The sequence below is a fragment of the Dipodomys spectabilis genome, unplaced genomic scaffold (assembly GCF_019054845.1).
Source record: "Dipodomys spectabilis isolate Male_0828 unplaced genomic scaffold, ASM1905484v1 ptg000089l, whole genome shotgun sequence".
Lineage (NCBI taxonomy): Eukaryota > Metazoa > Chordata > Mammalia > Rodentia > Heteromyidae > Dipodomys > Dipodomys spectabilis.
In genome coordinates this window covers 19,244,205-19,270,893 of record NW_024870766.1, presented here as the reverse complement: position 1 = coordinate 19,270,893, position 26,689 = coordinate 19,244,205, and the positions used below count along the sequence as shown (strand labels likewise).

Below are 26,689 nucleotides of genomic sequence, written 5' to 3'. Positions count from 1 at the left end.
GTCTGAACAATTACTGTACTTCAGAATTGATTTATCCTTTATCCCTAATCCGCATGACCCTTTAAATCCATTAGCTTCTTGAATAGAACATCTGTTTGGCAAGCTTTCCAAGGTGCAAGGAAGATAGCACTTTCCTAGGGCTATTTAATTTCTGGGATGTCTTTCTTGGCCATAGAAGTTGCAACTGCCAATGAGAGGACATAAAGAAAAGATGTGGTTTAGTACACATTCATTCTGTTCATTCCCTTTGCCAGGTTCCTAGAGTGGCAAGTGCAAGAAAATCTTATCTGTTTCTTATTTTAGAAAGACCCAGCCAGTGACCTTAATTTCAATTTAGTATATTTCATACATGTAATATATGTATATAATATGTATGCATGTATTTGCGTTAACCCACTGGAGCCTGAAAGCCTGAGTAATAAACATTTGCCCTAACAGATATACTGGAAAAGGAAAGAAAACCTTTTTAAGAGAAATGCTTTTGTTCTCTTTCGTGTTAAATATATTCCTCCCTAATCTGACTGTTCAATCAAATAATCAGAGGGAAACAGGCACCTAGGGCTAACTCAATTATCGCTGCTAATGGAGAAGAGACAAAACCATGATGAAAAGAAAGTCATGAGTAACCCATACACTCCTGCATTAACCTTTGCAAGTAGTAATGACAGGCAGCACTGCAGAGTGATTGGAATTACATGCAAATGGGATTTCTTTCTTGCCCCTGTTCTGTACAGCCTTTCTCCAGTACATGAGCTGCTTTTTGGTGTTGGATTTGGATCTAGGGTGGTTGAGGAATTTCAAAGCAGCAATATGCTAACTGTCTAAAAATAAAAGTTCAATTTACCAACTTGGATTAGAAATGTAAACTTGGAAAATCAGTGTTGACTTATTTCAGCATCTGACTTAGATGGGAAGTTGTCACTGCAGCAGTGTCCCATTGTTAGATATCATTACCACGTACATAGTGATGTCTAGAATAATAGGATCAGACACTACACAGTATATGACAACTCAAATTAATTGTAGATTTCGGCTATTTTTCAAATTGAACATAATTACTAGCCCAGCATAATGTGCATGGAATCGAATTAACTATTCCTGTTCCCCATCCCTGCAACATTGCCTTTGTTCTTCTGTATGCTAATGTGTGAAGTTGCTACAGGAACAAACAAAATCATGAATGAAAGTTTTTTTTTCCTTTAGCCACTTCACATCTTCATTTTTTTCTATGTGGGATTTTAGGTCAAACCAAATAGGCAAAAATGTCCCTGGTATCTTCAGGGTTCTAACATTCTCATTACTAACATCTGGTTTTCTTTAATCCTGTTTGCCCACTCACCTGCTGCTATTGATGGGAAAAAGCAAAACTTCTCGAAGACTGTAAGTGTCTTTCTATCAATTATTAGGCAGTGTGAAAATGTGTCTTTGAGTTTTTGAATTAATACTATGAGTTAAAATGCCACTGTTTATGTTTTCTGATGAGTGTTATTTTTAAGTGTGGCCTTTAAATCCCAAATGCAAATGTAATATATTTACTTGCATGAATTGTGAAGACTTGGATTTTACTATCTTATTGTGATCCTGCTCTACTAACTACCAAGCTTTGTTCACATCTGATGTAACTTTAATGAGAAAATTCACAAAATTTAGACAATTGTTATTTGGTTTAAAGTGCTATTAAATGCTTTCTGGAACAAAGATACATCATTTGGTGTGTTTTAAAAGGTGGGTGTAGGCAGAAACTTTACCCACATTGGCAGCCGTATACCTTCTTCTATTGTCTTAGACTCTAAATTGAATAGACAAGTGTTTCTAGGTGCTATCAGTAGCTATAACAAAGACAAAGGGAATGTTGTTTTGTAGTGTGCAAAAGATAAGCAGCTTCCACTCACATCCCTGTTTGAGTGGCTTGCTCTAAGCAGAAATTTCTGCTTCCTCTGACAACTAGGCAGCGTTTATCATCTAGTAAAAAATGAGTTTTCAGGCATTTGAAATTTTTTCTTTGGCGCTGGATTAATCAGGAAAATCACTTATTACTGCAAAGCATTTATTAATTGCTGAGTGACTTAAGTACTGCTCAAAAAGGTACCTCCAGATAAACCCCTGGCACTTAGGACAGCATCTCAGTCAGATCAGCTTCAGGTACATGAAGAGAAACTATGTATTTGGAGCCATTCAATATATACCTCTGTCATCTCTCAACAAAAGCAAAGAATTAATAATGTGCAAAAACCCCTTATACCACTGTCTATGTTTACCATTTTGGGGGGTAGACACATAGACTTTTTAAAATATTATCCCAAGTTCCATACTTCCACAGCCTGAATATTGACCACTCAAAGATGAAACTGGTTCAAATAAGAACAATTATGATAATAATTTTTAAATAGCAGGTATCATTGAGCTGCTTTATTAGGGCATCTATTAAGATTTGACACAAATTACTTTATGAATTCTTCTCAGCTGCCCTAAGTTGCAGATACTGCCTTAAAAGCTCATGTTTCCCTCTGAGAAAACTTGGGTTTATAAAACATCAGAAACTAGAAGGAAACGAGATTTTAACCACCAGACCAAACTGTTAGCCAGCACTGGAAATGGACAGCTCTAAAAGAAGAGGGCTCTGTGTCTATGATGGAAACTGAGAAGGGGAGCTGGGTTAGAGCTGAAAGATGAGGGGTTGGCACATGGCTAAAACCAAGGGAAATCAATACTGTCCAATAATCTATACATAATTTGTATAGATAAGTGGTGACAATAAGGAGTTTAGCTTTTGATCACTAGATCAAAAGATAGCTTGTAAAAGATCTCTAGAGATCCTAGTGAGACTACAGATCAGTCAAGAAGTGTGGAGGGCTGGGAAGGTGGCTCAGTGGTAGAGCGCTTGCCTTGCATGCCTGAGGCCCTGGGTTCAATTCCTCAGAACCACATAAGCAAAAAGAAAAAAGCCAGAAGTGGCGCTGTGGCTCAAGTGGTAGAGCGCTAGCCTTGAGCTGAAGAGCTGAGGAACAGCACCCAAACCCAGAGAAGGGGGGAAAAATCCATGTGTACAGATATATAAGACTTTGAATGCCGGGCTGATAAATTTAGCTCTGGCAACAGTCAACTTCAACAAAGAATGTGAAGAGCAGGGATTTGGGAAGTGCCTTGTTGTCAGGTGGAAGGGTTTCATAAAGATAACATGGTATATAGGCAGACAGGACAGGGAAGATCCAGAATAGAAAAGACTTAAATGATCAGAATGTCAAATGCATCAAGAAAAGGAAGTGAGAGTTCAATATAGGGTCTTGGGGCAAGTTGCCCGAATCAGGAGAGTTCATGCTGGAGCCAGCCCACTGCTCTGCCCCACTCACAATGTGGCCCAAGCCTGCTTTTAACCCCTTAGCATTGCTCAGTATTGTTGTGGGGAACTGTCCAGTACATTGTAAGGGATTTAGAAATAACCCTTGCCCCTACCTACTAGATGCCACTACCACCCCAGTTGTAACAACCAAAATTATCTTCAGATATAGCCGCTGTCCCTCGACAGGTGGCAGAAAGTGGCCACTGGTTGAAAGCACCACTCTGTGAAAATAGCTGTCCCTGGAGTTTTGCAAAAGAATGACCCTTTCTTGCAATGATCCTTTAACAGGAGTTGGGTTCTTTCCTCTGCATTGTGCCTTGCTGGTCAAGCCATTTTGCCACTTTGAGCAACAAAAACAAGTTGAAATGCATGATTCATCTAGTCCCTTCCTGTTCTAACATTCTATAACCCTGATATCAAAAGAGGAAAGACATGCTGTTCTTAGAAAGTTGAAGAATACCAGAGGTTCCGATACTGGCTTCAGATGTAACTGTTTTGGTTCAAAGTAATTTCCTCACTCTACATACCACCAAGAGCAATGCTTCAGGTAACACTAGCTACTTGGGAAGCAGAGATCAGGATTTTATAGTTTGAACCAGAACAGGCAGAAAGTTCTTTGGGTTTTCATTTCAGTCAATGGCTGGGTTCAGTGGCATGCCCCTGACATTACAACTACATAGGGAATCACCAATAGGAGGATCAAAGCATAGTACAGTAGCCCCAAGTATAAAGTGAAACCCTATCTTGAAAATAACCAATTCAAAAAGGGCTGGTGGGGTGTCTCTCAGAATACATACTTAGAAAATGCAAAGTCCTGATTTCAACACCAGTGCCACCCAAAATTCAAAATAATAATTAAAATCTGCCCCCTACAATTTCATAATAAGCATCAGACAAATCTTTAAAGAGTGAAATAGAGAGCTGGGAATGTGGCTTAGTGGTACAGTGCTTGCCTAGCATGCATGAAGCCCTGGGCTCGATTCCTCAGTACCACATAAACAGAAAAGGCCAGAAGTGGCTCTGTGGCTCAAGTGTGCTAGCCTTGAGCAAAAGAAGCTCAGGGACAGTACCTAGGCCCTGAGTTTAAGCCCCAGGCCTGGCAAAAAAAAAAAAGAAAGAAAGAAAGAAAAAAGAAAAAAAGTGAAATAGAAACATCATTTCCTAGAACACAGTTTAGTTCTATTAACTGTCTAAATAAGGCTGCTTTATCTTTGTTCCTAATTCACCTAGCTCTGAAGTTTAAATCCAAAGAGTTAACCATCTTTTGTAATGATAGCTTATCAAATATATGTGTCACAGCTTACATAGCACACTAATGAACTATAATTCAGTTACTCCTTCCAAAGAAAGACTCAGATCTACCTCATAATTTACATTTGATTGAAAGGCATCATTTGAACCAAAGGAATCAAAATTTCTCATTGTTACATCAGAGAAATTTGTTTTGGTTTTAGGCCTATACTGGTAATTAATTTGCCACACTTTTAGTGTGGGAAAATAGACTTTGTGAGTGAGTATGTTACCAAAAGGAAGTTATGTATTGATTTTGTGGTATTGAGTGAGTTTGGGTTGAAAATTTACTTAGGTACTTGCTGCCACAATAGAACTTATTAGAAATATAATTTGGATCATACTTAATTTAAAGCAAGTGATTTAATGGGGGATATGGTTGCTACTTTAATATAAAAGATTTATTTCTTTTGTTCTTCCTTCTGTAATTAAGTGGTACAACCTCCCACCATCACACAACAGTCTCCAAAAGACTACATCATTGACCCTCGGGAAAATATCGTCATCCAGTGTGAGGCCAAAGGAAAGCCGCCTCCGAGGTAAGAATGCTTTCTGCTTTCTTAGAGAATTGAGACTAGGCCCTGGGACCTCTCTGAATATACAAATAAGTTTGGAACTTCTGTAGAATAAAGTAGGCCTGCAGAACGGTTTCTTTTGTGGTTGGATATTTTTCAACATGATCAACTAGATTATTCTTGCTTATCTAACCAACTCCTTGGCCCATTTCAGCTTTTTAAAGATATTGAAGATAACTTCCTAGGTTCCTATTTCTAAAGTAGCAGTTAATAGGCTTATTGTTTTCTCTCTCAAATTAATTAGCCAATTTGTTCCTCTTAAAACTCACATTTTTGCATTTCTATATTTATACTTGTCTTTAAAATGTTCATAATGTTCTAAAAATAATAGTCTGAAGACATGGGCAAATCTCTATTCTCTGAGCTTTGGTTTTCTTATCTGTTGCAAATTAAAGGCATTAATTGAATTTGATGGCTTCCATGCAATGTCCTACCTCTACGGTGGCCTTTAAAATCACCTTAAATTATTCTTTTTTGTTTGTTTGGTTGGTTCTTTTAATTTCTTTTATTTTTGATATTTATTAAAAAGATGATGCACAGAGGGGTTATAGTTACATAAGTCAAGGAATGAGTACTTTTCTTTTTGAACAGTGTTATCCCCTCCCTCATTTTCTCCCACACTAAATAATTCTTAAACTTGTCATCAGGATTCAGTACTTCAGGACTCTTCCTATGGATTTGGCATAAACACTACAAGATCCAATCCAACCAGTACATTTTATAAATGAGAAACTGATGCCTAGTCATGCTTGATAACATATCCAAGGTCCCATAGTAGATTGCCTCTAACTACTGCAGTCATATGTAAGAGTTTTATTACTGCCATTATTCATCTGTAACAATCAACTGTAATGACTTTTTAAAATTAATGAATCTAATAATTTAAATTTAACAATTTCTAAGTAAAAAGAGAAGTAAAATTCTTAGATCTTTTATTTCCAAGTCTGTCAATTGCAGGCTTTACTAAAACTATCACAAACTCACACCTGAAAAAAATTAATTGGTTCTAAATATCCATATATATCAAAACCTCTATCAAAGGTTTGTTTCAAAACAGTATCTTCCTGTAATTGAAAATCTCCTAACATATAAAGCCCTGATGTGTTGTCTTTTGCCGGTGTTCCCCTTCCACATCATATTTAATACTTCCTACAACTCTGTAATGCTCCTTCTCAGCACTAATGATGTTTTGGGTTGGATTTTGAGGGGAGATTTGATTTTTATTTTGTTATTGTTTATTTTTGTTTTAATTTTTTATTGTTATTATAAAGGTGATGTACCAAGGGATTAGAGTTACATAAGTCAGGTAAAGAGAACATGCTTTTTGGACAATGTCACCCCTTCCCCCCCCTCCCAGTTTTTCCCTCCCATCCCCACCCACAAGTTGTACAGTTCATTTTTGGCACAGTGTCCAATAAGTACCACTGCTGCATTTGTTTACCTTTTGTCCCTCCATTTCTGTGCCTCCCCTTGTACTCCCAAAGGCATATAAATGAACAAACAGTACAAAAAGAAAATAAAGCATCATAAAAGAAAAAAGCCTCTTGTTTCCATTTCCTGGAGTTCATTTCCGTAAATATTATTTTGTATGATCAGATACATATAGGCATTGTGCCTTTCTGTTCCTCTCTTAAGAGTATCGTCCTTTGCTCTCACAGTGTGTGAATGCCCAGAGTCCTGTACAGTTTATTACATCCCAGTGTATTTTAGATTTAGGTTCTGCATATGAGAGAAAACATGTGCCGTTTGTCTCTTGGAGTTTGGCTTATCTCAGTTAACATGATTTGCTCTAGATCCATATGTTTCCTTCAGGATTGGATTTTATTGTGATAAAAAAATGGGAAAGAGGAATCTCAGTCAACAATTTGGCATACCTTCTAGGTATTCATAAAAATCATCTCTAGAATCAAAAAAACTATAGTTTATATAGATGTACAATTTATTACCACTTATAATATCTAACAGTATACCTCAGAAATTATAACTCTTTTGCTCCTCCCAACCTCCACTTTTTATTTCAGTACCTTGAAATCTATCTGATCAATTTTCAACACATATAGATAACACCTGTGGAGGCCTTTTGTGTCATATTTCAGCGGAAAGCACTTTTTTTTTTGGGTCCGGTCGTGGGGCCTGAACTCTGGGCCTGGGCACTGTCCCTCAGCTCTTCAGCTCAAGGCGAGCGCTCTACCACTTGAGCCACGCGCCACTTCCAGCATTTTTCTTTTTGCTTATGTGGTGCTGAGGAATCGAACCCAGGGCCTCAGGCATGCAAGGCAAGCGCTCTACCACTGAACCACCCTCCCAGCCCCTAGGAAAGCACATTTTTATAGACAGGTTATCCACTCTATGAAGAATGGAGTTTGTAACAAAAAATGCTAATAAAACTCAAAGATAGATGTCTGGGAGACCTGTTTCTTATATTTTCTTAGGAAAAACAGCAGGTAGTTTATCTTAGATTTGAGCTGTTTTTAAAAAAGTTGTGCACCTCAACCAGAACTTTTTTTCTAAGTCATGATTCAGTGCAATATTTTATGGAAGTAGTCTTATTATTCTTTTACTTAAATTAAAATCTAGTCATTATTTCTAGAAATCCACAAAACTGTTAGGGAATTGGTTTTTTAAGTAATTCTATCTTTCCAGACCATTAACAAACTTAATTCTTCATGTATTGAGCAGCTTTTCCTGGACACGTAATGGGACTCATTTTGACATAGATAAAGACCCTTTGGTTACCATGAAAACTGGCTCAGGAACACTCATAATCAATATCATGAGCGAAGGGAAAGCAGAGACCTATGAAGGAGTCTATCAGTGTACAGCAAGAAATGAACGAGGAGCCGCAATTTCCAACAACATTGTCATTCGCCCATCTAGTAAGTAAGACTTGTCAACCAAACATGAGCCTGCCAAAGTATTGCTCCAGGACTCAAAGCATCTATGACATTATCCATAACCCATTACAGGAAAACTGTGGTATTTCTTCCAATACTCTTGCTTTGTTTTACATGGGAAAAAATATTGCTTTCTATTTTCCCTTAGCAAGCTCCTCAGCCCAATGCTTTGCCAATTCAATGTGTCTTTTATCCAAGTCCTGAATTGGAGAGTGGAATTTTCCAGAAGTGTGTCTTCCATGCATTGGTTTTACTTTTTATTTTTCATGTATCTTATCTGTAAGCAAAATTCCTTCTTGGAACTAAATTTGCATGCTATGGGCAATAGAGATCTAAGTGTGATTTCTCTTCAACATTTTAGCTTCACTGGAAACAAATGAAACAAGTATCTCACTACCACAAAACTATTGTGGCTCATTTTGTAGTGGTCAGTATGAAAATCATCTCAAACATTCAAGAGTAGGTTTAAAGAACAGAGACCATTTGCAGTAGTGCTTACTTTGGGAACTTTTTAAATTACATGTGAAATATGTGTTCATTATAGAAAAATAATCACAAATAAAAAGACATTTAAGCCAGGCTCCAGTGATTGATGCCTATAACCCTAGCTACTCAGGAGGCTGAGATCTGAGGATTGGGTTTCAAAGCCAGCCCAGGCTAGAAAGTCTGTGAGACTTATTGATTTATGGTTCAAGTGGTACAGTGCATGCCTTGAGCAAAAGAAGCTCAGGGGTAGTGCCCATGCCTTGAGTTCAAGACCCAGAACTTGCATGCACATGTGCATGTGCGCACATGCACATGTGCACAAACACACACAAACACACACAAACACACTAAAAAAGTGTTTGTATGTCCTTCCACATATGAAAATAACTATTACTCAAGTACTTTTATATTTTTCTAGGTAAATATACATGTATAATCATAAATCGGTCTTATTGTGAAATGCTATTTTATAATCCCTTTATTGGTTATATTATGGGTATTCTGTCAATCTTACAAATAATATACATATACATGCATATATACTGTATGCTATTCAAAGGTATAGATGAACAGTTGCTTGCCTAACAATTTTTTAATTTAATTGTTTTTTATTCTTTGAGGAAATCAAATTTATATGTCTTCTTGATGTAGTAGTTATATAAATTCTTCTACATGAAATCCCTAATCAGAATTCATCCTATCTTTGGCAGGGAATGAAAACTGCCTTTTTTCTTTCACTGTTTTTTGTTCCTTTAAAACTTTAACACTATATTTAAAAGTCATTTTCTCATTATTTAGTGTATATAAATTCTAAGTTATTATTTCCAAAAAACTTTGGTTTGTTTTTCTTTATAGTACTGTCTTCACTTCATTCTACCATGCAATAATTATAATAATAATAACTGAAGGGTTTTTTTTTGCATTTAATAGGATCACCTTTGTGGACCAAAGAAAAACTTGAACCAATGATACTTCAAAATGGTCAACCATTAGTACTTCCCTGCAGACCTCCAATTGGATTACCACCAGCTATAATATTTTGGATGGACAATTGTAAGTTTTAAAATAAGAGCATTCTTTCTTCAAGAGTATTATCATAACTTGCTGTCATTAAATATTCTTGGGATCCATAAAATGTTCACAAATTGTTTTCAAGATGCTCAGGAAAATAGCTTCTCACTGAAATAATAATATGTCATTTTATTCCTTTATTCAATTTTGTTGAGCACTGTGTATGAGCCAGACACTGCTCTAAGTAACATTAAGCATCCTACTGTCTCTGAGCTTACATTCTATACAACAGAAGTGAGTAGAAGCAGACAAATGAATTTTGAAAATCTATATCTGTCAACAATACATGTTATGAAGGAAACACAGGAGTGAGAAAGTAGGCCAGTAATTAAATATCTGGGTGGAAAGAGGGTTGCAAGGCCCAAGGTAACAACACCTTGACATGTTTTTTGTTGTTGTTGTTTCTTTAATGGCCATATCAACAGAGTCTAGAGAAAGGCTGGTGGATAAGGTTAGAGACTTGAGGGAAAGGCTTTGACTTATCTCTAAATAAAGTAGGGACACGTTGAATGAGTGACTTTTTCTGAAATTAAACAGTAATAGTATCACTTCAGTTCATGTGTGGAGAGAATGTAGGACAACAGAAAGGTGGAGAGACTAGTTAGGGGCACTACTGTAACCCAGGTGAAAGTTTCTTGGACACAGGTGCATAGAGTGAGCATAGAGTGAGTCAAATTCTAGATACATTTTAAAGGTAGATCGTCTAGCATTTGTTGAGGTAGGGTGGCAGATGAAGAGAGGAATCAGAGATAACTCTGAACTTTGGATATTCATCCACAGAAAATTGAATTGCTACTTCCTGGGAGCCCTTGGGGTGTGGAATATGAATATATAATGAATATATAATATTTTATTTGTTTTTGTTCCCAATAATAATTAGTATGTATTGGACTTTACTAAGTGTGCATCCCTTTATTACACCCTATCTTATGTGTATAGATTGTACTTAGAGCACTGGGTAGGATAAGAGAATTTAGATTGTGGGTAAAGATGCTAGAAAACCAAGCCTTCAGGACTGAGAAAGAACCCTCCAGAGGCTAAGAATTTAGGGAGATCCCATCAAAACAAATGAGAGATGCAGTCACCAAGGTAGGAAGTTAAGAACAAAGAGAAAATGATGCCCCAGATACAAGATGGGAAAACTACAAGAAGGCAAATTGAGTGTACCTGTAATCCCAGAATTTAGGGGATGAGAGCAAGTGGTTAGTTTGGGGTCAGTCTGACTACATAGGTGAGAGACCTTGAAGGAAAAAAAGAAAAATGTGGTAATCGTCAGATGCTGTAATAGGTTAGTTTATCCCAGTGACTAATGAATGGTTACTAGATTGGCAACAGGAGGATTGTATCATTGATAAGAATTGACTAGATGGAATAGTGGAAATGAAGTCAAATGAAGTCATGGAAAACATACTCTAGTCTCAGAGACCTGATCTCCTTTGCAACAGGTGCTGTTTACAGGGGTTGAAACTATGGCTCTGATTTTGTTTTTATTTTTTACCCTTCTTATATGAGACCCCTCAGAGAAAGTATCACAAAATTTTTTAAACTAAAATATGCAAAAGGAAACACATACATTTATTTCTCTTTCCATTACATTACACCTTTTATAGACTTTAAAAGAATAAGTAGCAAATCCAGTAAATGCTTTATACCTGTGAGACTAGCATTCTCCAAGTATCACTTCCAAAATAAGGTCCAGCATTTGGTAATTGGCACTTATTCAAAAGTGACTTCCTATTTGCTTAGTAAAGAGATACCACAGGAGAACTTTCAGCATCTCTTAAGCACATGACTAATGCTTCCTCTATATTCCACAGCTGGCTATATCATTCACATATGCTTTAGTCTGCTGGCAAAGGTTCTGACCTTTGCATGCAACTGCATCTGAAATGTAAGAAAAAATTTAGTTCCAGATAGCATTCATGCAAGAAGATATTATAAAATTATTTATCTCTACATACAGTTTTCCAAGTGTAATACTAAAAATCTCAAAGAACAAAATGACAACACCCTAGTAAAGTCTCATTGGTTTATATCTGTTCTACCAATACCCAATACATACAATAAGATTTAAAAAGATAATAAATGTATACTTGTCTGTAGCAAATAAATAACAAATGTATACTTGTATTCATTAAGTAAATGTACATTCTTTCTTTTACTTTTTGAAATATGGTTTCACTGTGCAGCCCAGGCTGGCCTCAAACTTGAAATCAAGCCAGGCATGGTGGTGTAACCCTATAAATCTCAGCTATTCAGGAGGAAGAGGTAGGAAGGTCATGATTCAAGGATAGAACCAGGAAAAACTATGAGACTGTATTAAAATTTTAACTTAAAACCAATTCTTAAGTAGGACTAAGGTTGTAGCCTAAAAGGTAGAGTATCTGCCTAGCAAGTGTGAAGCCCTAAGGTCAAAATTCCCCCTACTGCCTCCAGAGATACAAAGACAGAGAGAGATCACAGTCTCCCAAACTAGCCTCTCCAGTAGCTGGGATTGCAAGCTGTACAGCCATGCTCAGCTCTAAATGTCTTTTTCTGTCAAGAAGAATTAATAGTTTTAAACAAGGAATTGGCAAGTACTAATCAATGACCTACCTTGACCAAAAACTTGATTAATGTGTTTGGCCAATGTTCGTTTTTGCTCTGACTCGTGTTTCTATCATTTTTTTTCCTGCCTGAGGGAGCTGTAGGCTTTTGCCATAACTTTCATTTTGTGCAACACTAGACCAGGCACCTGCCAGAGGAAGTACATACTTGGTTGACTCAGACTGAAGAAATTCAGCTGGAAGATGCAACATTTAGCCCCAGGCCAAGGGGATGTGTGACATTTCTGCCTCCTTCTCACTTCAGAGCTAAAGAACTGTCATAGTTCAGGCCCTGTGAACTGACTCAAGAACTGCGAGACACATTTTGCCAGGGCAAGTGTTGCATATAGACCACCAAGCTCCACAGGGTTCTACTTCCCTGCATCCTTCATCCACAAAGAAAATCTTTCCTTTATGCCTACGGCCAGATAGTTTCTGGGAAGTCATCAGGTTACTTAGCTACTTATTTATGTGAGCTTTCTGTGACTATTTGAAGGAGCTCCTATGAAGGGCCAACCACTTTTCCAGAGCTACAACAGTAGACAAAGTAGAAAAAAGGTGTCTGTCCTCCTGGAGCTTAATTTCTAGTATGGGGACATAAGTAATAAGACATCCATATGACAAGCAGATGTATTATGTCTGAAGATAGGAAGTAATTCAGGAAAGAAAAAGTAGAGGAAGTGAGGGGAGGCTTCTTGGGGACAGATTACAGAAATAAACATTAAACCTTATAGTTAACTGCCTACTTGTTGCCTAGTTTTCCATTAAATGATGAGTTCAGATCTAAAAATAGCTGTTTACTTTTATTTAGGAGTTTTATAGAAATTATGCGTGTGTTTGTAGTCATGTGATATATTTGTCTTGCTGGTTTGGAGAGTAGCCACTTTAAGACAGGATGATCTAGGTATCTCTCTGCCTTCCTCCAGCATTTCAGAGACTTCCACAAAGTGAGAGGGTTTCTCAAGGACTAAATGGAGATCTTTATTTTTCCAATGTCCTCCCAGAGGACACCCGTGAAGACTATATCTGCTATGCCAGATTTAATCACACTCAGACCATCCAACAGAAGCAACCTATATCTGTGAAGGTGATTTCAGGTAAGTTTAGCTTCCTTCATCTCTTTCAGAGATGTTTACATACTAAATTATCAAGTATTCATGTTAATTATATCAAGTATTCATGTTAATTATTAAGTATGAGGAAAACAGATTCATGGATCAGGAAAATACTGCTGAATGATTGATAAAGAGTTGACATAAATGTTAGAAAGAGCATGCATACCCTAAATACTATATTTTACTCTTTTTTTTGCTACAATTGCCTTTCTTGTTTCCATGGTAACCTTCTGAATCACTTGCCGTTCTTAGCAATAGTGTGTGCTTTATGCCCCACAATGTCTTTTATTGGCAGTCCTGCAGCTTGTTATAGGTGCACACATTACTATGGGGGGTGGGTAGCTTAGAGAATTAATGAGTTAGCCAGGTACAATGGAAAGCACTGTTTCTACCTGGCAGGTAAGGCACTTACCAGAGCTGTATACATTTATTTTTGTTGCCCAACAATTTCTGACCCTTCTCCCCACTCTTATGCCCTCTTCATAATATTCTGTTTATTTCAGTGGATGAATTGAATGACACTCTAGCTGCTAATTTGAGTGACACTGAGTTTTATAGTGGTGAGTTATGGTGATTGTAACTGATACTCTCTCCTTCATTGTAGACTTTAGTTCACTAACTCCACCTCCATGGCTATTTAACTTTATTTCTTTATGAAATTTCAAGTTACATGTCTAATACCACTAGTGTAAATGTGTGTTTCCTTACAAAATTTAGCTTATAAACTTTCAAGCATGTCACTAAAACATTTTCCATGATCTATGTATAATAGTGAAGCTTGTTTTCATGTAAAGAACCATTTCACTTAATTTAGAAAAAAATCTCTCATATATGTTCAGAGCTGTATTTTTCATTCTGTGTCCTGTTCATAACTCTCTTGAACTAAACAAGAATTGACTGAGTGGATTTATCTGCTCGGATACTGACTCATATACTTCAGCAACTAGCATTAAGTGAATTTCATAGTAAGTCATCTCATTTCCCATCCATTTTCATGAGATATTGTTCACTATTATCAGCAACAGTGTTTTTCTTAGATTTATTTGAAATCAAGTCAATGGGATTAAACTTTTTTCAAATTGAGTATTTAATTTTATTATTTTAAAGTGAAAAGGACTTGATTTTCTTAAGGAAAATGTGGCTCTTGAATATACAATATAGAATAGTGAAAATAATAGGTTTTAGATATGAAATCTTTTAATTATCCATAAGGTAGAATTTCTACTGCATTGATTTTTTTTCAACCTTGAGAGATTAACATTACAGAATCATCAGTAACAAGGCTCAACTCCATGCCTTGATTTTATTTTATTGTTCTATTGCATATGGCCCTCACAACCATTCCCAAAATGATTTTGGAGGAATAACATTCCCCCACTGTCTCTGAATTCTTAGGAAAAGCAATTTATCTTAATGCCTATTAAGTTTTTTTAGAAATTAGAATAATTCTATTATTACCAAAGGTAGGATTGGTGAGCATTAAATATATTGTTTATTTAAGCTTGAAAAGTGTGAAGAACATAGAACTTTAAGATACTGATATTAACTGAAACAATTTCCTAAGAGGCCTTCAGGAAATAATGCTGTATTTTGGAAAAGCCCATAAAAATGAGGGTGGCCTGCATAAATATTCCAAAAATTTCTTAGACACTTTATTTTTTAATCAATGAGAAGATAACTGATTTCAGTTTTACTCTATTACTGTTCCTAATTTGTGGCAAACAAGATTCCAAGAACCTTTCAACTTTTGTTTTAGTTTCCATAAGTCTTACACTTTGGGAATCTTAATATATTAATTGGTGAATTGGCTATAATGCCATCACCAGTCTAAACCAAAATAATTCTCAATATCTTTCTAAAAAGTATAATATCATTCAAAGATAGTTAATGTTTACTTTGACCTGAACATTCATCCTCAGGGATGTGTAGTTTGATAATATGATTTTCCTTTTTGTATTGACATTTTGAGATTTTATCATTCCACAGAAAAATTCATTTTAAAAACCTAACCTGAATTGAAGAAATATACAAAAAGAAAAATAGCCCTTTGGGAACTCTCATAGTCCTACTATAAGAGCTTGCAAAACCAAAATTGTTTCTTTTCCTAGTTCACTGAGAGAGTGATGGCAGAGAACATGATTGTATAGCTTAACACCTTTCATAATCACTGTTAAATGGTTTTGAAGTGGGATTTGAATTTTAGACATCTTTCATAACAGCTATGTGATCCTTGAAACATGTATTTGTAATTTTCATGCATATTGATTTTCTTGTTTACAGCTAAATCAAGTAGAGAGCGGCCACCAACATTTTTAACTCCAGAAGGCAATGCGAGTCGCAAAGAGGAATTAAGAGGAAATGTGCTTTCACTAGAATGCATTGCAGAAGGCCTGTGAGTTAACACTTTGTCCTGACACACTTTTCTTATCAAGATATAGGCGAGTAGGGAAGAGACATTAATTAACATCATAGGTAGAACCATTGTCTTCTATTACTAATTCCACAAACATCCAGAAAAATGTAGTCACTATTGTCAAAGTAGACTGATTCTCCTATTATTCTTAAAATATTTTATTAATATAGTAATTTTCATATTGGAGTAAGTATAATCTCTTCATGCTGCTATGTTTTGGCAAGGGGAATTACACCAAATGAGCTCAAAATTTAGTGGCTTAAAGTGATAGCTATTTATTTACTATTAACCATTTGTCTAGCAGGGCCAATAGGTAGTGGCAGCTTGGTTGAGCATGCTCAAACATCTGACAGGCAGCTTAAGTATAGATTCATGTCTCTTGATATTTGTTGGTTGGGAGAATTAGATTGTTAGCTGTGATTTTCTTATAGATTCACCTTGGGTTATTCTAACAATATAATACAAGGCATTATACAGTCTTCCTCTGAACTAGCACTATGCTTCTTTTATTACTATTAGTAAGTCACAAGGCCAGCCCCTGATTCTACACATCTTACAGATGATGTACCTGTGACAGCACTACAGGACTTTACCTAGACACAGAAGCAACTGTTAGATTAGGTCCATGTTACAGTACGTTTCTACATGGTCTCAAGCAATGCTTGACACAGAGCAAGTGCATTGGCATAAGCACATCTGATGACAGCCTTGAATGGGATACCAGAAACATGTGGCCTTCAGCTTACTGTCTCTGACCTGGTCACTCAATGGTGTCATTTTTTTTCCTGGATCCAGAATAACTTTTCTTCAGGAGGCACATGGAGGCCTCTACTGGACATTTCAGGAAATCACACTGTACATGTTCCTCAGACTGAAAACCAGCAAATATGTATATATACATATACACAGACATATGTATATATACATACACACATAATATATATAATTCCTTACAAGAATTAAAAATTATCCTCCAGTTTTCATCATTTTGTTAGAAAGTTGTTTATGATCTCCAGCTTCCAGGCTGTAGAGAATAGGATTTTATCCACACAGCTCAGTAACTCAGTCTTTCCACAAGTATATACAGATTGAGTATCCCTTATCCAAAGTGCTTAGGATCAGAAGAGCTTCTGTATTTCAGAGTTCATGATTTGGGACTTTGTATATAGATTTTTTACCAGTTGAGCATGCGTATGACACTCAAGAAGTTTTAAGATTTGTAATACTTCGGATTTCAGCTTTTTAGCTAAAAATGTTCAATATGTTATATAAAATATAGCGATGAGTTAAAAACTCCTGAAAGAATTTTAATACATTGGAATGTAGTTGAAACCAAAATTGAAGTCTGTCATTTACAATCCAGAAAGGTTTAGGATCAAAATGTTCCTAATTCTTAACACCCGCAGTAGAGTAGTAGATTTCCAAAGCAATCATGATTTTTGAGATGTAAACTATGATAGCATTTTATTCCTTTGTTCTCTTTTCATCTCAGATCATATAAAATACAAATTTTCTAGCAATAAGAAAACATCATTCTTTTTATATTCAGTGTTTTAATTTTAGAAACTGTTTTATCAAATATATTATCAAAACTAATGCTAGACACATCAGTTAATCTTTCTTATATTTCTAATGACAAGTGTTGTGCCAGTCTGAGGGCCCGGGCCACCCTTTCTTCATCATTACCTTCTAAACACATAACTCAGTGATTTATATATAGTTCAGCGCTAAGGAAATGTTTGTGTTGCCACAAATTTTTATTTTGTCTTCATGAAAACTTCCTAAAACTAGTAGATCATGTCAAACTTCCATAGCCCCATTAATGCAACAAAGGAATCTAAAACCCTAAAAGGTCAGAGATCCACGGTGAAAGAGAAACTGAGAAAGATCTAACTCCAAGCATTATTCTGGCTACTCACCTGCCATCCCTTTTGCATAAGTTCATAAGAAACACCATTAATGAAAATGCCATATGAATTTAATCCATCAATTGCTATAATAATATTTTTTAATTTAAGAAAGAATGCTAATGCTTTAATCACATGATTCACATCAACAGCCTACCATAAGATAGTGAAGCTCACCCATTTAAGATGTAAATATGTATAAGCACACCTATAATCCCAGCTTCTCAGGAAGCTGAAATCTGAGGATCACAGTTCAAAGCCAGCCTGGGCAGGAAAGTCCATGAGACTCTTATCTCCAATAAACCTCTAGAAAACGGGAAGTGGCACTATGGCTCAAGCGGGAGAGTGCTAGCCTTTAGCTGAAGAGCTGAGGGACAGCACCCACGCCCAGAGTTCAAACTCCATGACCAACAAAAAGAAAAAAAAAGATGTAAATATGTATATAAAGTCCATGGACATAGATATGTATGTGGCTCAGTCACTGGATAGTTTTAACTCTGGTAGATGAAAATATATAATCAATTTAATGATAATTCTCTTAGTTAACATAGTAAAAATCTTCTGGAGTTTTTCACGGATTAGAACTTTGAACAAAAATTAAATCAGTAAAGAAACTCATGGTAGCAATACTGAACTATTAAAGTCCAAGTTTATGGTAAACCTTAAGTTAGTATAGTTCTGAAAATTTGAAAATGAGAATCTATCATCTGAAGTATAAGTTTCGAACATTATTTAAATAATATGATACTAAGTAAAATATCCGAACATTTTTCATGATCTTTACATAAAGAATTTGTTATTAACTTGCATGAAACTTGCAGTTTGTGTGTGTGTGTGTGTGTGTGTGTGTGTAACATAATTATGTACTTGTCCTATCAGTCCAACTCCTATTATTTACTGGATAAAAGAAGATGGAATACTACCCGTCAACAGAACATTTTATCAGAACTTTAAGAAAACCTTGCAGATCACTCATGTTTCAGAAGCAGACTCTGGAAATTACCAGTGCATAGCAAAAAATCCACTGGGAGCCATTCATCATACTATTTCAGTCACAGTTAAAGGTATATCATCAATTCAGATGCGTTCCTCTTCTTTAATATACCTCTGATATAATGTTGTTCAATGATAATAATGTTGCTGCGAATCTTTTCTCATAGGTATTGGCAATACACTTAGAATATTATTCCTTCAAGTCTTCCTCACAATGAGTTCCAATTAATAAATATAGAAAGGAGAGGAAAGTTTGAAAAATCACAATTGCTATTCCACAATGATAAATATAGCAGACAAGATTCAAGGAGGAATGCTAAATTTTGTGGGTAAAACTGTAAAGAGAAGTAGAATATTTACATAGGTTTCATGGTGTTCCTTCCACCCTGAATTAATCACTGGGGCAGTTTTAATATATGTCCACTGATTGCTTACAACTGCGTCCTGAGGGGGATTTCTCTTACTTCCTGTTTTATTGTGTGTGGGCTGCATTCAATGAGCCAGCCACTGCTAATGAGCAGAGTAGGGAATACAGGAGAGCAGTGATGTAATTGAGACACCTGGCATTAAGACGCCATCTTAACCAAATGAAGAAGATGAACATCATCAATAAGTCATGTTAAACTCATGCATTCCCCATTACGGTGTAACCTGAAGAGTCCCTTATACTGAAATATTCTTCTGAAAACCCTAAGCCTTTTTAAGCTAATCATAACATTAGGTGAACCTTAGTTGAAAGACATTCTACGAAGTAACTAATTTTCTTCAAAAATGGAAGGTCATGAAAGATAAGGTAAGATAAAAAAAGTTGCATTGACTAGAGGAGATTAAGAATACCTAATAGATCTGTGTAATGTGTCATCCGGTACAGGATGAATAAGACACTTGTAGAAAAACTGGAACAATTCTAATAGCCTATAGTTTGGTGAAGAGTACTGTATCAATGTTAATTTCTTGTTTTGACAACTTTACTCTAGTTATGAAAGTAGTATCATTATAGGAACTGGAATGAAGGGTAGATGGAAACATATTTTTTCAAATTCATATTAATGCTTCCTAATTGTATGTGTGCTTTTATATTTATATTTGTATATGTTGTATATTCTTCAGGGCTTATAATTTAAATTCATATGTTTTTTAAATATGCTTTTGAAAATCGAGTTCTTTGAAGCATTGTTTGCAAGACTAATCACTCAAAATGTAACTAATAAGTTTTTTATGAAATGCTTACATTTATTATTAAAATAGTGTAATGTGTTCTTTTGCTTTAATACTTATCTGATTCTCAATTTTGCCTCTTTATTATTCCTTCAATAAAGCGGCTCCATACTGGATTGTGGCACCTCAAAATCTTGTGCTGTCTCCTGGAGAGGATGGATCTCTGATTTGCAGAGCTAATGGCAACCCCAAACCCAGAATTAGCTGGTTAACAAATGGAGTCCCCATAGAAAGTAAGTTTCTTTAACTAGCTCTAATTGCAAGATATTTTCAAAGTATAGCTACATCTCAGCCGTAAATAAAATAGTTGAGCTTAAGGGAGGAAACCATCCATAAGTTAAACAGAGGCACAAAATTACCTGTAGAGTTTTATTATTGCCTTTAGATTCATTGACTTTGAATAATTTATGCTGTTAAAATATTGTGTTAAAATATTCCTTGAGACTCAGCAACATTTCCTGTACATATTTTTAACCTGGACCAGGGAAAAATATAGGGTCAAAAATAAATATCACCAAAAAGTTGAGCTTATCTTCTTTGTTCAAAATAGATGTTTTGATGATCAGAGAAATCATACGAATGGGCAGGAAGACTAAGCACAGAGCCACTGACTATGGCTGGTATAAGAAATAATAGCCATTCTGCTTTAAAGAGTTTTTAGTCCTAGCTAACCCAGATGTCCCCCAAATTCTCAGGTCATCTGAGGTCTCCATGCTATTTGACACATCCCCTGGCTTGATCTCTTCAGGATGCTTAATGTTTTTCCAGCTTTCCCTCCTGCAGTACTGCTGACATGATCCTCAAGTAATGTTTAGGCTCCTGCTATGCTTGTCACCTTTAGCCTATTCTAACCCTTGTTCTGTGCTCCGCTCAGAGCTGGTACTCATTAGCCAGTGTTTCTAAGCTGCCACTGTGCTGCCCTCAGTGATCCCCAGGTGTACCCACAGGTCTTTCCATTGATCCTCAAAGTCACAGCAAAGACCAGTTTTATAAAACCAGGCATCGTGGCCAGGCCTATTAGTCCTGACACTTGGGAGGCTGACATGGGAAGAGCTAGAATTTAGTGTCACCTTTGTCTACATAGCAAGACCCTGTCTCAAAGAAAAAAAAAGAGAATAAATAGTCTTGAAAACATTCGAAGGGAATTACACAAAGGAAAAGCCAAAAAGTTAGAAATGGACCTACATGATGGTTCCCAGCTACTGAAGAGGCAGAGATCTATCCAGAGGATCATAGTTCAAGGAGTCTCAAGCAAAAACTCAGAAAAAATAACTAAAGTTACTGCTGAGGAGGCATAGCTCAAATGGTAGAGACACTGAGTTAAAGCCCCAGAACTGTTGACCCCAGAAAAAATTAAAATGGAATTGTACATTACTATGCCTGACTTCTAAGCCATGGCCATAAACAGACAGTTCACTAATACCAGCTGTCATTCTCCTTTCCCATGCTCTGCCGCCTCTTAACTACAGGTGTGTCTTTAAACAGTTTCCCCTTCTTGGAGTTCTGGTAGACACACAGAAAATTAAGTATCTACTTCAAGTGCAGCTTCAGACTTACCTGCGAATCACTGTCATTATCAACTGCAAAGATGTCCTTTACTTATAACAAAAACAATCTCAGGCTTAGGAGGTGAACAACTTGGCTCCTGATTCTCTCCAGGCCAGAATCAATGACCAGTTCTATTTCCATGTAACCAAATGATCCATTGCACTGACTTTTCTGAAATGGACTTTTCCTATAGAATGTGGCAGAAAATGGCCCATAGATTTAACATACACAAGAACCTCTTTCTCATCAAAAGTATAACATCTGCAGGTTTATGCTGAGCATTTATACTCTGTCCCATGATTATTTATAGGAGTCCTAACTGGGAGTTTGTGTCACAAAATATAGTAGTTATCAATGCTTTGGGTCAGGTAGCCTGTGTTTGTTGTAAAAGGAAGTATGTTCCTGGGAGAAAATTGTCTAAGAGGGCAGTAGTAAGATTTGTTTATTTCTTCTCCCAATTTTAACCATAATCAGAATCAGGAAAAAATGCAGATATTACTTTGTGATTGTGTTTCAAGAAGCTGCTGCCTCTCTTAGGGGATGATGAGTACAGTATTTTTAAAAACTGAGTGAATAAGTGAAAGCAAGGCCAGAACCAGAAGCAGTTTTTTGGTATGATATATGGGTTTGGGTTTTGTTTTTTAATTTTTTTTAGGATGCATACAGAATAGCAGTAAGTGATAAAGCATACTCAGCAATTCTGCAACATGGATTTTTGCAGATCAGAGGTTCTTTATGACTTAGGGAAGGTTAAATGTACTCCTGAGACTTAGACTCAGCAAAATAGACAAGTGGGAGCGAACTTCCACATAGCCTCTTAGTGTGGAGGGGGTGGGAAATAAAGGAGGTTGAAGAGATAAACTTGTCAAGCTTGGCAGTCAGAATGCAACCCTAAGCAGAGAAAATTGAGACAGAGATGGGAAATTAAAAAATGAGAATGATCTTTCTTCCTGATTGTTTATCAGCCTTCTAAAACAGCTGTCTTAATCTGTTCTTGCTTCTGTAATGAAGTACCTCAGTCTGGGTAATCTATAAACAACAGGAATTTATGACTCACAGTTCTGGATTCTGGGAAGACTAAGATGAAGTTTACAGGATTGGTTTCTGGTGTTCACGCAACACAGGGAGCAGTCTCCTTGAGACTTATAAAAGGTCACTAGCACCATTCATGAGATTAAAGCCATACTTGTAGACTAATCAATTGCCAAAAGCACCATCTCTTGCTATCTTGAGAACTGTGTTTCAATATAGGAATTTCGGAGGAACACAAACACTTGAATCACAGCAACTGTGAGGGAACTTTGTATTCTAAGAGGTATTAAGAGCTTTAAAAATGCATTGATAGCCTCTTAGGGACTGAGATCTGAGGATTACAGTTCAAAGTCAGCTTGGGCAGTCAAATCCTTGAAACTCTTATCCCTAATTAACCAGCAAAAATATGGACACAGAGGCATGGCTCAAGTGATAGAGCACCAAGAATTGAGCAGAAAAAAAAAACTAAGCAAGAGCATGAGATCACAAGGGGAAAAAAAGAAAAACAATGTACTCAGACACTCCCTTTACAACAAAATTGGTAGGGAGATCAACTGCCAAAGGTCTATTTTTAGAAATGGCCAAAGAGAGGCTGGGAAGGTGGCTCAGTGGTAGAGTGCTTGCCTTACATGCATGAGGCCCTGGGTTTGATTCCTTAGTACCACATAAGCAGAAAAAGTCAGAAGTGGCGTTGTGGCTCAAGTGGTAGAGCGCTAGCTTTGAGCTGAAGAGCTGAGGGACAGCGTCCAGGCCCAGAGTTCAGGGCCCACAACTGACTGGAAAAAAAAAAAGAAATGACCGAAGAGATAAGGTAGGTCATTTACTATAACTTTAAATCATTCAATTAAGTCAAGAGCAGAAAGAGTTGGGACAAAATCTCTCAAATCAGATGCCAAATCAGTACATCTTCTTCCATCCCCACAAGTATTCTTGGTACAGCTGAAAGGAGATCCAGCAGGTATGATGTGGATTCTACAGTCTCTGAAGATATGGAGTACAGGATCTCTGGTGTGCCTCACAGCAGTTAGTCTGGTGGGCCCTTGGGGATATGACAGAAATGGCAGCACAGCAAGAAGCCCATCCTGCCAGGCTAACCTGGAGTGCTGAGGGCAGGTGCTGTGTGTCTATGCCAATGTCACTGAAGCTTTCCTGAAGGTGACCAAGCTGGAAGTGTATGGATGACTGTGTAGACATCCCATGATGAAAGGTGATGGACTGGCAGGGTCCCCACACTGCTTTCCACACAATGACACTGCCCAGGCATAGCTGTCCTCACATTTACCCTGGTGCATGCACAGCTTCTGCTGAGTGACCTCTGAGTAGATACTAAGTCTTAAAACAGCAAAGTTCAAAGGGAATGTCTTCCTGAACTGTAGTGTTACCCTAATCCAAAATAGAAAGTGAGAAAGGAAAAAAAACTGCAGTAGGAGTTTAAGGAACCTTGTGCCTTTCCCCTTTCCACCCTCTTTAGTAGTTTGCTGAATTAAGAGAGATGTAAATGGAATTCCCTTTAAAATTTGGAGACCATCTTAGGAAAAAGGGACTGGTGCTTGTCTCTCAGTTGTAGTTTGTCAAGTTACACATCCTAAACATGCATCCAGCAGTGCTAGACCATTTGAGGAAGGATGACAGAGTTGCAGAAAGGGGAAAAGGTAGGACCAAGAGTGATGGCCCAGTGCACGGTGGAATACAGTAATAATCCAACCTTCACTGGATCCCAGTGTAAGTAGGCCCCAAAAGTTAGCTGGGGGCACAAGCTGGCTTACAGTCAACACCTTCCATCCAAGAGAATGTGGAAACTGTGGGTAGACCACAGGTAGACTGCTGTAAAGGCCTAGAAAACACTCTATGGTTCCAGAGAGCCATGTAACTCCCTGCCAGGTGCCTGAGATTTACCCTCTGTGCCAAACAATAGAGATGTAGTCAACGCACATACTGACAGCTTCCCGCCACTCATTTGTAGGCAGTTTTTTGAGGAGGTCGACTGCTTCCTCTGCCTCTGCAGGTGCTAGCTTGCCAGGTGCACACAGGTACTGTATGGGGAGAAGTAGGATTAAGGTAAGGGAGGACTTGGATTCTGCCAGCAAAATGTGATACCAATTTGTGAATGCATGTTTCAGACCTGGAATCCAGAGTCTCATAAAACTGGAAAGATTACCTGCTGGAATTCCAGTGGTTTCAAGAGCTGTGTCTTCTCCCTCCCCAAACCTCTCCAGGTTGCGTAAAGTCTTCCTTGAGACAGAAAAACAAGATTGCATTGAATATGGAATTTACTCCTTAACACCACTATTTTTAAACCATCTATAGATATCAGAAATAACACAACTGTAATAGCCAGTGGCTGAAAGAGAACACCATGATCACAATGTGACTGGCAGTAACTGAGAGAATGTAAGGTAGAATCTAGGACCAAAAAGAAAAACAACCTGCTATGAACAAGACAGGGTGAAGTTATTTCTCTACTGCCCCCAAGAAGACAATTTTTCAGAACTTCAGAGTTTATGAATGTTTCTAAGTTCCTTCTGTCTTCTCCTCAAGAAAGTCATCCTGGTGGTGGTCCCCAAGATCAAGACCATGGACAGACACCACAATTCCTGTCCCTGTCTCATGAGGAATCAGGACAGTACTGGTTACAGATCTTGAGTTCTTCCCAATCCAGTGCCCCACTATGAATTGTTAGATCTCAGGTTCTCCTACATGGAATATGGACTATTCTTATGTGAAAAGTCCCTTTGTCTCTCAGATGTGAGGAAGGAAAGAGACAAAGTTGATGAGGAAGGACAGAAGATCTACTGCTACAATTACATATTGTCAGTAACACATGGGAGACAGCCACGCCTTGATCCAATCCTAAGATTGGATCTTCTTTTTTCTTAAGGGTAAAGGGATCAATTGTATCCCCTCTTAAGAGTATATGGAGTAAATAAATAGATGTAAACAGAAAATTCAGCTCTTCCCCTCAAAGATTACTCCTATGTTATGCTCAAATGTTTATATTCCAGGAAATGTTTATACAATTGACCAATTCAGGAATCTGAGCATTAATCTCATTTAAATAAAGCATTAAGTGCTCCTGCCTATAGTTTTTCATATCAAAAAAGCATATGATACTATCTAATTAAATGTATTTCATAAATAAAATTATGCAATCAATGTAAAAACATTTTGTCCCCTTTGTGTGTGAGTATGTGTGCGGGTACTAGAGTTTGAACTCAGGACCTAAGTGATATCCCTTAGATTTTACACTCAAGGCTAGTTCTCTACCACTTGAGCCACAGCTCCACTTCCAGCTCTTTTGCTGGTTAATTGGAGATGAAAGTCTCAATAACTTTCCTGACCAAGCTGGCTTCAAACCTCCATCCTCAGATCATAGCATCCAGAATAGCAAGGATTACAGGTGTGAGCCACCAATGAGTGCCCTGCTAGATGTGAAAACATTTTAAAGATTGATAGTGTTATATTCTTGCAAGGTAGTATTGTTATTCTTCTTATTATTGTTATCTAAAATTTGGAAATATGTATAGTTTAAGCCATGCTAGGAGAATTAGCTTAAGAGAAAGTATTTTATGAAAGTTATCCTAGTTCTGGAACTTAACCTTGGGGCTTGAAGCAGTATGTGGTGATGCTGTGCTCTTCAGTTTCTTCCTTCGGTGTTCATTCATAGCAAATGAAGTTGATGTTCCCAGAATAAATTATTCCTTTTGACAACTTAGAGTTTGCAAGCTAATAAGTTATTCCTATCCAGTAGCCTGCACATAGTGTCCAAAGACTTCCAATGTCTTTACACTAATGATTTCATTCTGAGTCCAGGTACCAAGAGAGCCACCATATGTCACTGTGGTAGTCCCTGGTTTTGTTTGCATTTCTTTAGTAAGTACTTAAGGAAAATGTCACCCCAACTCCATGGAGAGGGATCTGATAATTCATTTCTTGAGCCTAAAGTACAGTTTGTTTTATTCCCAAATATCTTGTGAAAAATAAATATTGATGACTGCTCTGTTTAGCACATGTAAGGCAAATACAGTCAGATGTCTTTCAGCTAATTATTATCTTTCCCAAATAGTTGATAGCAAAGAAACAATGAAACTCTGAGCTACAGAAATGCTTTATGTTTGTGATGGATAAATCTCCAGTTGACTAAATTATCCTTTCACCTGTCTGGAGCTGCTGCTCCTTCTATAATCATGGTCACTGAATTTTTTTTATTATTTTTGTAGTAAAA

At 37.0% G+C, this 26,689-nt stretch overlaps 1 protein-coding gene across 13 annotated transcripts in view; it reads left to right on the top strand.

Moving 5' to 3' along the window:
• Positions 1–26,689, top strand: part of Nrcam (neuronal cell adhesion molecule) — a 277,714-nt gene that overhangs the window by 189,968 nt on the left and 61,057 nt on the right. For 10 of the 13 annotated variants that reach the window (XM_042684605.1, XM_042684606.1, XM_042684604.1 and 7 more), the window contains exons 4-11: positions 5,064–5,169; positions 7,885–8,081; positions 9,516–9,638; positions 13,168–13,338; positions 13,860–13,916; positions 15,637–15,748; positions 18,556–18,740; positions 19,989–20,120. In XM_042684605.1, the coding sequence (XP_042540539.1) occupies positions 5,064–5,169; positions 7,885–8,081; positions 9,516–9,638; positions 13,168–13,338; positions 13,860–13,916; positions 15,637–15,748; positions 18,556–18,740; positions 19,989–20,120 (1,083 nt within the window). The remainder of the gene's footprint in view (positions 1–5,063; positions 5,170–7,884; positions 8,082–9,515; positions 9,639–13,167; positions 13,339–13,859; positions 13,917–15,636; positions 15,749–18,555; positions 18,741–19,988; positions 20,121–26,689) is intronic. The other 3 variants (XM_042684611.1, XM_042684617.1, XM_042684612.1) reach the window with 1 other exon arrangement.